The sequence below is a fragment of the Cydia pomonella genome, chromosome 23 (genome assembly GCF_033807575.1).
Source record: "Cydia pomonella isolate Wapato2018A chromosome 23, ilCydPomo1, whole genome shotgun sequence".
Taxonomy (NCBI): domain Eukaryota; kingdom Metazoa; phylum Arthropoda; class Insecta; order Lepidoptera; family Tortricidae; genus Cydia; species Cydia pomonella.
In genome coordinates, this window is record NC_084725.1 from 5,949,284 (window position 1) to 5,961,653 (window position 12,370).

The following is a 12,370-nucleotide window of genomic DNA, read 5'->3' on the forward strand; positions in this document are numbered from 1 at the left end:
TAACTACGGAACCCTACTCTGAGCATGGCCCGATATGTTCTTGGCCGGTTTATTATGATCTATTAGTAACGTTTTACGTACAAAAATTGTGTGATTTACGGAACCCTTGAAACGCGAGTACGACACGCATTTATCCGATTTTTTTCTTTCTTTTAATTCTTTATATGGCAACTTTTTTCCTATTAGGTAAGCTGTCAGATTCAAGCCGTAATTTGATTTCACAGTAATTTTATTGCCAAGTGCGGCTTGTACTGAAATTCCCGCGTTTTTTTGTTACACGACTCGCTGGTCGGACTCTAGGAAAATCTATTAAGAGGGAAGCTTTTCGAATGTAACAAAATATACTTAAAGGTAATTTCTCTATGAAATTTCATTTCGGAAGAAAACGGTTTCCACTAAATAAATCACTTTGATTTTGATGTCGATCGCTTCCGCATATTCTTTATAGACTTCGCTTATTAAAAATTTCATTTTTGGTACAAGCTTTTATCGCCGACTTTTTCCACTGGCAACTAAAACTCATCGAGACAATTCTAAAAACCCCAAACACAATTAGGTGCCTTGTTTTATCACAGAGTTCCTATAGCTACCTCCTGTCTCCATCATCAGATCAGCTTGATGGTACCATAATAATGCATTGTCACCCGACTTACATATGTATGCAAATTTTCAGCTTTATCGGAAACCAGGAAGTGGGTCAAATTTAACTTGCAAGATTTGTCCCATATATGTATACTAAGAGGGCAAGTTAAATAAAAGCTTGTAAAAAAAGGAAAATCTATAAACCTAGTTTTTCGTTATGTCAATAAGTCAATACCATACTAAAAATCATGGAGAATAGAAAATCTTTAGAAGTGGAAAAACGTTTTCTCATTTTTTATGGACGATCACGTACCTAGTATACCTACTTCCCTCTTAATCCCCAGATTGATCGGGAACCAATCTGACTGACTGACTTTTTTCTGAAATGTGTTTGACCCTAATCTACAGCAGATTACATTCAATATATGTTTTTTAAAGATAGGTATTTCTAGTCTCCATCAGTTCAGACAACCGGTCTGGCCTAGTGGGTAGTGACCCTGCCTATGAAGCCGATAGGCCTGGGTTCGACTCCCGATAAGGGCATTTATTTGTGTGATGAGCACAGATATTAGTTCCGTGAGTCATGAGTGTTTTCTATATATTTAAGTATTACCGACAAAACAAGCCTTCTTCAGCTTACTGTGGGGCTTAGTCAATCTGTGTAAGAATGTCCAATATTTAATTATTATTTATTCATTTATCGGGTGGAAGGCCGACTTCCGACCGATTATGTTATTTAATTTTCAAATTTGATTAATTGAAATAAAGTCAAAATTCCAACAACTCATCAACAAATCATATGCCACTTGAAGAGATAATAAATTAAAGCATGACCAGTAATATACTCGTATGATCACGCGCCATATTGCAGAATTTCATTGGAACTAAATTATTCATACTAAACTGAACTGTCACCCTATACATGAGAATAAAAGCGCCCTCTTGACAATGATCATATATTTCTGGTCGGGCTTTACAATGTTCTAATTAATTACAATTAGTTACCAATTGGAAGAGCGAGGCTTTCTGACACAGGTACACTTTACCTACTAGAAGGTCTCAACCCCTTGTATTACGTATTATTTTAGGTTGAATGAAATAAAATTTAATATTTATGTATTAAATCTAAGTCTAATTCAGACTTGTAACATGTGCTAAAAACGAGGTCAACACGGATTTGTCGTACCTATCCTTATCTGAACAAGTCCATAATAGTCGCTACGCTGACATCACGCCGTTTTCTGCAAACATCTCATTATAACAATTACGAGACGTCGCTACATGTTGATTGTTTGATCCTGATTTAATTCTTTAAACGTGTCATATTTTTTTATGATATAAGAGGCAAACGAGCAGACGGATCACCTGATGGTAAGCGATTACCGCCGCCCATGGACACCCGCAACACCGGAGGGGATATAAGTGCGTTGCCGCCCTTTGCGTGCAGTTGCTCTACATCGACAAACGCTAAACGAATAGAAAAAAAATATCGAGATAACAGATGCTACGAAAAGTCACGTGACTAATTTCCATACATTATTAAAGTTTCAATTAGCGTTTTCAATCAATTATTGTCATCTTGGTTAGAACCCGTCGGCCCCTGAGCCGCTTTCATGGATGATGTGCCAATCGAGTCTTCTTTATGACACACTTCGACACGAGCATATTGTGTAAAAAAACAACTAAGTTTAACCCATTCAGCGCCAATCATAACTGGTTATCGTCTTGCCTCTACGAAGCATTTTCGCTACATACCGAGAAACCCATATTATCGGCTACGAAGTAGCGGTACGACCGTAGCTCAGCGCTAATTGTAAAACAGTTTTTTAAGAACCGTAGTCATAACGACAATCATTTATCAACAAACGCCAAGTGCCTAAACTAAAAATTCATCGGGATGACAAATGCGAACGAAAATCACGTTACTTCCATATTTAACCCTTTGAACGCTTCGTCATAAACACAAACATCACTCAAAAGCCAAGCTCCCGGGCGCAAGGGAACTAATGTAAACCTTACTCAAAAGTGTGAAGGTTACTTTGACAGCGTCCGCCATAACACACATAGTTGTCCTTGGTGCTATGGGCACGACTAATAACGACGCCTTTAGGTGTTCTTGGCGTTCAAAAGGTTAAATTTCGATTGGCGTTTACTATAAACGATTGTCGGTGCCTAGACCCAGATGTTACGCTTGTTACATACATAATGCAATTGCACATGACATCACTGCCATGCACTGATAGTTGCATCGCTAATATCGATATTCATCAGTCGACCCGAAGTGCAATTTTCCATATTTACTGTTTGATTAGGTACTATCGCTCGATCAGTGTTAACCCTTTACCAGGCCCCGAAGAACCAGCGTGTCTTAATACGTACTTTATATGCTGTTGCAACCGTATTGAACGCCTTGTAAAAAATGTATTTATGAACGTCGGAGATCTTCCTTTAAACCAGAAATAAAAATGTGGGTTAAGGTTATCCCATCGCCTGTCTAAGTAATGAACTGTCATACTAGATTTTGTCTTATTATATTCTTGATCAGGCCAAGGGATATATTCCACCCACATCTTATATCGGTTATAATAGTCAAGGTTTAACTCCAAATCTCCTACGAAACATTATATCAATCACTGAAAAAAAATCACTTACTTACGTGAGTTTTTATGACATGACAAGACAATTTACCGGGCCATGGGAAATATAGCTCCCACACAGTTAAACTCTAATAAGGCCATGGGATAATGTCAACCCACATCCTAATTCTGGTCATACACAATAATGCATGAATATTTAGCAATGTTTCCGATTACATTAGCTTTCAACACTCAAAATCTACAAAATATCAAAAAATTGTTCGACCTATGTACTTCTGTTTCATAGAAATTATGAAAAGTGTTCGAATTTCTCCGTAGTTTACTGAAATTAGCGTTCAAGTGAATTTAAACGGCTGCCAAAGATATATTACGCAATTTAGAAGCGTGTTGTGAATGAAGATCATAAAATAATATTTTCAGGGATTGACAAAATATTTTGTAGGTGGTTTGGAGTTAAAACCTGACTACGGTAACCGATATAAGATGTGGGTGAAATATATCCCTTGGCCTGGTAAAGGGTTAATTAGCGTCCCGGAACTAATTATTAATGGAGCAGATTTCGTAAACTAGCAAGTGCCTGCGACTTTGTCTGCGTAAGTTTTAAAATAACGTTCTCTTCCAAACTTATATCAAAGAGAATTTGAAATAGAGGTAGATTATCAAAGAATATTCTGTAGCCACAGTAAATTTACTGCCATCTTTCGACACATGATTAAAACTTTTAGAACGCCATTTTCTTTCACTGATATGTGTTTAGTTTTTTAAATAGCAGAAAGTGGCGCTATTAACTAATTTAACACATATCAGTGATAGAATAATAAATAATAATAATAAAAATAATAATAAAAATGTTTATTTATCAGCTCACAAAGGATTTGTAACAATTTCAGAATAAGGATCAAAGTCAAATGGCGTTCTAATCATGTGTCTAAAGATGGAGTTACTGTGATGGTTACAAAATTTTCTTTGACAATCCACCTCTATTTCAAATTAACTTTGCTTAACATGGATCTTTTTAAATCGAGAGTGAATACACATATTTAAGGTAAGCATGTTCTACTCGTATCCTAGACTGTATTGGCACTTTCCATCAGGTGAGATTGTGGTCAAATGCTTACCTTTTCCTAAAAATAAAAATAAAACAGGGTACGTTGTATGTAGACCGTTTCATCGTGATTGCCGCTCTCGTTGTCTAATAAGGAGCAGTTGCACCAACCAAACACACAAAAACAGAACTGATCAACATGATAAGTGGTAGTAATCAGTCCTGTTTTTGTGAAGTGAACGCTTTAGATGCAAGCAACCCTAAGTAAATGATATTTGATCAAGCATCAGGAATGTGTCATTCAAGCTATGCACACTATAACAGGAATGTGTAAGCCACATTATTTATTAATCAGTGGCTTGAAGGCACGTGGAACAGTTCGCGTCGCTTTTCTATTCCTAATACCACGATAATAAACATTATAAACTTATTACCTATCCATGATAAAAATTCTAAAAGTAGTAATACAAATACCCTACGGGCTAATTCAACGTCCACGCCTGCCCTTCTCTCGCTGCCCGGCGCTATCGCCAGGTTGCCACTACGCCAGGAACGCCCAGCTACACACCGATCCAAGTGCCACCACCACAGTAGGACAACGACCCACGTGATTTAAGTCCAATAAACCACTGCTGTATAATTTGTAGCCAAGGCCTTATTGCTCGCCTCTGCCCTAGACACCTAACGCTACAAGTGAAATACACACTTACACTTGAATATTTTATTTTAACACAATCGTCTCAAAAATGTAGAAATAAAAAATAACATCTCACTTTTTTGAAACCACTTTAATACCTTCACAAACTCGTTGAAAAATGAATCGGTATTCGAGGTGTTCACTATACACCAATAATATCATAGATTAAACATCATAGTCCTATCACCCGTGAAACCAACGTAATACATTATCAGATGCCCATACCTATCCGCTTGTTACCCTCTTCGGTCGTGGGCAACAAAATCAGCGCGTGCCCTGTAAAGATTTCACGGCTGCGAGCACTCAGAAGGTCTTTTATGACGATCGCAAACGGGGCATGAAATACACTTATGCGTATAAATGCAGTGAATAGGGTGAAATAAAACGGACGGTAACGTCGGATACTGTTTATTCTTGACCCGTGAAAAAGAAGGGAGAACCAAATGCCATACAATCCGGCCCGTGAAAAGTGAGAGAACCGAAGAAACTTAGGCCATTGAGTCTAAAAATTGGGATATCAAGATATCCCTGGTTTTTTAAAAAAGGGATCGAATTTAAAGACCGCATGAATCCTCAAATGTTGATGGTTAACGTGATCGGACCAAAAATGCAAAAAGTGCAGATTGCATCTATTTCTTCTAGTTAGACGGCCTAGTCTATTCTCTTGATTCGTGGGTTTTTTTGATCGAGAGTTCTATAAATTTTGTTAGAATCTTTATCATCCAATAAGGGTTAGAGTTTATATGTATGAAATACAAAATGGCGGCCGTGAAATCGAAAATATGTAATTAAATTATGTAAGGTATATTATCCAAATATACTATCTAAATAATTATGTATGATGCTTCTTTGACCTTACGCAGCGGCCCTAAGCTTCGTTTAAAAGTTGTTCCACCTAAAAGTTACCCAGCCATTATTTGAAAATTCATATTTTAATTTCCACCAGAGCAGTACACACCGTGGTGTTGGTCCCGTGTGTTTTCACTCTCACGTGTTGTAAATGTGTTTGCAGACTGAGTAGCTATTTCTGCAATGTTTATCAAAATGGGAAGCTATTTTTGTTTGCACGGCTAACTGAGTGTGCTTTGTAAGCTTATAAGCGTATGCTTCCCTTATCTTATCAATATAAATATTTGTTAAAATGTCAAAGTGAATGTGCTAAGGTGTTCTTGGCGAGACTGTGATAAAATGGTTGTTATGCATGGATATAGCCGATATAGGTTGTTTTGAAAGCCCTTGTATTCGATGTACGTTTGGTCCATACAGGCATTTAACGTAATAACATGAATGTAATCACTTTCCAAGTTTCCACCATCTACATATTACTATAATCGGTTTGAAGCTGACGCAGATCCGCTTCCGCAGTGGTACCTGGGCCGACCAGCCGAGCGGCCACCCGTTGATCTTTATGCTTAACTCCAGAATTACAAAAATAACTAACGATTAAATGACGAGACGTAGATTAGGAAATTAAAAGCATCTTAAGAATCAGTGTCAAATAATGATTAAGAAGAACCTCACATGAACTATTCTCTAATGGCGTTATTAATAATTAAACGTTTGGCAAGTCTAGCAAGCCATAATGACAACAGTTTGTCCTTGTCCGTCATTTTGACATTTGTCTTTAATAGAAAAGGACAAATTTCAACGGAGATTTGTCAAGTTTTATGAATAAGGGGGTAAATCTTGCATGATGTAAAATACTAGAAATTGCTTAATATATCCGAAATTACAGAGGCGATAGTAATTTCCCAAATATCAACAATTCCTTCTTTTTCTGGTCTTATTTGAGAACAAAACAATATCTAAAGATGTCATATTTCTTTCCAGGGCGTATCGTTCATAGGATGGCACCAGCGGTCGCGGCTGGAGCGAGCGCTACTAGTGCTGACAGCTTTGCTGACGTTGGCAGTTTTGCTGACTACATGTCTGCTGTTAGCCATGCGGGGTCCCACGTACCTTCCCGTGCCGCCATGCTACCAGCCTGAACCTAAAGGTAATTATAATTAAATGCTGACGTTGGCATTTGGTGACTTTTAGCCATGAGGGGCCATAGGTACATACAGGGACAGCTGTCCGTTCTACTAACCATAATGGTACCAAAAACTTAAGCCGGACCTGAGGCTTGACCACCATCCAGTTAACACAGTAATTATTAATAAGAAAGGTGTGTTTAACGTAGGTATGCTAATTTTTTTTTATGTTTGGGAAATTTTGATCGAATATCGAAATGATGTGACTCTAAGCTTCGATCAAATTCTAAAACTAAACTGAATAAAACGGTAAAACTAAGCTTCGATCAAATTCTAAAACTGATAAAAACGGTAAAACTAAGCTTCGGTCTAATTCTAAAACTAAACTGAATAAAAACGGTAAAACTACTCGTAACAAATGATTATGTCGATTATGATTCTAAATTCTTCATGATAAGTCGAAACTTCGAAAGTTCATTAAAATAGTTGACTGTGTTCAACTAAACGGAACTTTTATTATTCCAGACAGCAGCGTCTGCCTCTCCAGCTCCTGCATTTACACAGCCAGCGAGGTCATCAGGGCTCTCGACGAGACCCAGAACCCCTGCGAGGACTTCTACGAGTTCGCTTGTGGGGGCTGGATGAGGAACAATCCCATCCCAGAGGGCAAGTCGCAGTGGGGCATCTTTAGCAAGATCGAGCTTCAGAATCAGCTCATCATACGATCTGCTTTAGGTGAGTGAGGTTTAATTTTTTTTCTATCGCTCGCTTGCAAAGATCTTGCTGCTATTTCTGCAGAGCAAAGATTTCCCCCATAATTTTCACTGTGTGCGTCTCAGTGGTTTGTGAACTTGATTAGGTATATCTACAGTCCACTTTGAGGAGAGCATCTATCAATTGGTGGGCCTCTACCAATATCATCGGCGAAACGAAATCCCACAGACTTCGTTGGTTGGTTGGTTGGTTGGTATCTATTAAGAATGAGAGAGGCTCGGGCTTCTAAGAGGGCGTACTTGGGAAGACTGACGGGTAGCCCACCTGGACCTGGTGGGTTGGCCCAGATACCGCTGAGGAGACAGTGTGGAAGCGGATCTGCGAGCAACTTAAAGCAGATAATTGGCAGGAAACAACGCAGGATCGGGTAAAATGGCGTGCTCTCGTTTCAGAGGCCATTACCCTTTTTGGGTCGCTGAGCCACATGACTTGGCAGTTAGTCAATCCAATTCAGTCCAGTCAAATTTACTCCACCTTTTGCCTTAATGATCTCTGCGCTATTTCAGCGGTTCAATGAATCAAAAAATCAGGGTTGTAGAAAGTCTTCTCACACTGCATCTTCTGGAACTACTTGAGACCATTATCTCAAGCTTATCTCTCGCTTAACTCGGCTATAACCGCTTTCAGTTTTCTGTGATTACATCTAGTCCACTAAGTTGGGGCTTTTCACACTACATCATCAGATATGTGACCACTACTTGAAAACCTTTTTATCGCAGCATCTCTCTATGGGCATTTGGGCACTCTGCTCATCCCCGAATAATGTCAGTGTTTTCTCATTGGTTTCCTGCGAACCTAGGTTGTGAAAGTTCTTTCCATTCTGCGTCTCCCGGCACTTAAGAACCTTTCTATCCTAATGGCTTTCAGTTCTACGAGGAATCTATCTTTGTTCCATGTCATCAACCCGCGTGTTAATCTAAGTCATATTCCATAAGCAGATCTTGCGCTATTGTGTCTAGTTGCAACAATATAACAATAAGGAAAAGGTCAGAGATGACATTGATGATAGAGACTATTGTCTAACTATTTATGGAGTAAATTCTTGTACGAGGAAAGAATTGAGATTGAATGTTTAGGCACACGTTTGATTTGCAGTTTTGAAATAAATCAGAGCTTAGGTTAGCATAGTTGTACATGTTAGATTTGGCAACAGTCGTTTCATTGTCTTCGGAAAAATAAAATGAAGACGTGTCCCCAGAAACACTTTTCTAAGATTGCTTACTCAATGCTCACTACGGCTACTAGTTCCATTTTTCCTTTTAATATTTTCCTCAATTTCTTTAATTAAGTACCCGGAAATAATCTTGATCTCTAATAACATAAACGAAAAATCCGGTTTTATTGACGTTTTAAGTATACACGGAAATTCCTCTATTTAAAAACTTAACAAGTCCACTTTTAAACTAGACACAGGTTTTCCCGATTTCTGGTTGACATAACCTTACATTGAATTAGCATTCTGTTCTGTTCTGATATGTTGCGAATCTTGTTTTTCTACCAAAACAAAGTGCTCTAACCATTTGGTTAACGCGAAATAATGCCTTATAAAACGTCTGTATTGAAATGTTAAATATTTGGACATTTACTTACTAAGTACCTGTACACGGCCATAACTTGTACAGTCAAAATCATAATAACTATGTGTAGGCCTGTAATAAATTCCTTAAAAACGATTGAGAAGGCAGTCGCAAAATTTATTTTTTACCTATTTGTTTTGATCAGGGGCAAAGGCCAGGAAAAAATATACAAAAACATCTTGTCCTACTATTACAATATTTTTTATCCACTACTAGGTTAACATGGTTTACGAGTAGGTTCCGTTTGACTTTTCTTATCCAAAGTTATTTTCAATTGACTATAGGGTCGTGTCCTGCAAAAACTTATCTGTACCTTTGTTTATATTCTCTGTTCATGTTTTCTTATTTATATTATAAGCGTCTATTACATTTGAGTTATCTTTTTTGCTCCGACTGTACACTTAACGTTTTGTTCCTCTCCACTTTACAGCCACTTATTATATACATCCACCGAATTATCGCCTCATTGTAAATTTTCAGTCCTTCTTACCAGTTTCTCACAACACATGAAATTTGCGTTTCTTATTTACTAACAGCAACACTTTTAAATAACTATCGATGGACCTTACCTGTTTGCAATAAGGTTTATCTATCAACAGTGTGAACGATGGTTCTCTCAATCTTATTATTTGTATAGTTTAGCCAAATATGGCTGCTTGTTGCTTCTTTGTATGATTTCGTCTATTTTTGTTGCCACTTACGTATGCGGATTTTCTTTTATCAAGACAGAAATTATTAAATGGAAATGAAAAATTATGCTCCAAATTTGTAATCTGATAATCAAGATTATACGGCATTTTCACCGACAGTTTTCAGTTTTCCCAGCTTTCTTTATACTACGTCGGTGGCACACAAGCATACGGCCCGCCTGATGATAAGCAGTCTCCGTAGCCTATGTATGCCTGCAACTCCAGAGGAGTTACATGCGCGTTGCCGACCCTAATACTCCGCACTCTCGTTGAGCTCTGGCAACCTTATTCACCGGCAGGAACACAACACTTAAGCAGGGTTTAGTGTTATTTTGACTGCGGTTTTCTGTAAGGTGGAGGTGCTTCCCAGTTGGGCTCTGGTCTAGATCTGGAATGACATCCGCTGTGCTGTGCCCTACCACACAAAGCGAGATGACACTCACAGTGCATGGGCACCTCTCTTTTGGACGTAATTTAAGGACATATCCGGGTCCATAATGAGCTATAATTCTAGACTTTACTAGGTAATAGGTAAACATCTTAGATAATGTAGAAATGAATAAACAGATTGACGGCCTACCGCGAAAATCCATATTTCGTTATCTGCCTCTTTATCACTCTTGCATTTTTACCAACAAAATTTTAATTTTTGATTTTCGCGGTAGGTCCTCAGTCTGTTTATATCCCTATTGAACGTAGAGCAAACGTTTGAGAATAGATTATTGACCCATGATACTCGTATGTTTTGTCGCTTCTGAACTTATTCATGTATCTTCATTAACTTTTTCAGAAAGTGTGAACATTTCTGACAAAAACGGGGGAGAGTACAAAGCTAGAGTGTACTACGATGCGTGCATAGACACGAATGAGACCATAGAGAAACTAGCGGAGAAACCTCTAGTGGACGTGATCAATAAACTGGGAGGCTGGCACTTGCTGGACAATAATAACAATTCTTTGACCAACAGTACCAATAATAATACTATTTTAAGCAACGCTACCAAAGATACTATTAAGGACTTCGACCTGCAAGAGCTTCTGCAAAATATACAGAATAAGTAAGTCTATCATTAAGCCTAAGTTCACTTCATGACATGGTAACAAGTGTCTCATTTGTCACTATGCTTCACTGATGCCATCACGGAAAAGAGAAAACTGTTTCTTTTTCATGAGATCTTTGAAGCTGCGTACAGCATCACGTTCATTCTACAGCAGGGGTTCCTAAAGTCTCTTCGAATCCGGACCTAGCGAATTTACCGTGAATGCCAATAAATTATTATTCCCACTAGTTGAAACAACATTACTGAAAAAAATAATCTTTGTTGTCTCCAGTGGTAGCAAATGGGTGTCAACTCGTGGAATGTCATCCACCGGGGAGTGCCAATCCGGCTTTAATCTTTTCAATATTGTTAGACCTGTGACCTATGGGAGACAGCGGCGTAGCGTATGTGTTTGCCGCCCGGGGCCGATCAGAAATTTGCCGCCCCAATTTACGACCAACATCACTTAGACAAGTCATAAGTTCAGTCACAAAGATTTTTACTGATAAAAAAGTTATAGGTACAGTTTTTACAGTTTATTCTATTTAATTTTCGAAGGAAATGGTTTAAATTTATTATTTTACTTTATTAGGTACACTAAACAGATATCGTACAATATCATGAAAAACATACAATTGCATATGATGGCTTAAAAATTAGCACGAGATTCAAAACAACACAGCATGCTTTACAAGTAAGCGCAAATGTATAAAAAATCATGAAAAAAATACGCGGCCTCTTTAAGGTGATTTTGATCCCTATTTATTATTTTTTCTGTTTTACATGGTTGAATCGTACATAAAACAAATGTTGGGTCTTTTATCTTTCCTTAGATACTTAAATCATGTGTATTGGACTGGCAAAATTGCAACTGTACATGTTTTACCAAACCTACTCGTTGAATGGCAGTCAAAAATAAGCCATGTTACTGAAAAGTACCTACCCTAAGTATGAAGGTATTAGCTGAAGTATAAACTTGTCGAAGAACTAAATGCTGGTGATGAAATAGCGTTATAATAAAGTAGGTTCATATAAATAAACAATTGTACCTATTTTATTTATGTGACACTGATTTTTACTCCCTTTTGTGAAGTATATTTTTTCACAATCCAGCCGCGTATTCGCGTCTAACAACAATCCCAAAGTAAACAAGTAGTAAATAAAGGCGCGATCTAAATTTTAAAACAATTATAATACGTTTTGATCATATAAAACAAGCTTTCAAATCATGGCTAACTTTTTTTATCAAAAACTTTGTATTACATATTATCAGTCAAAACCTTTGTGACATAACTTATGACCTGACTAGACAAAGTTGGGTAAAAGTGGTAAAATACAAAAATATGTTGAAAAACCAAAACTCGACTACTGAAAATCTGGCTCATAAAAGCATGAA

The 12,370-nt window shown here is 37.7% G+C and overlaps 1 protein-coding gene across 4 annotated transcripts in view; it reads left to right on the forward strand.

The window, feature by feature from the left end:
- Window positions 1-12,370, forward strand: part of LOC133530663 (endothelin-converting enzyme homolog) — an 85,412-nt gene that overhangs the window by 60,378 nt on the left and 12,664 nt on the right. For all 4 annotated transcript variants that reach the window (XR_009801352.1, XM_061868675.1, XM_061868674.1 and 1 more), the window contains 3 exons: window positions 6,752-6,917; window positions 7,420-7,629; window positions 10,725-10,992. Coding sequence is in view for 3 of the 4 variants with exons in the window: in XM_061868675.1 (XP_061724659.1) it covers window positions 6,752-6,917; window positions 7,420-7,629; window positions 10,725-10,992 (644 nt within the window). In the remaining variant the exon portion in view is untranslated. The remainder of the gene's footprint in view (window positions 1-6,751; window positions 6,918-7,419; window positions 7,630-10,724; window positions 10,993-12,370) is intronic.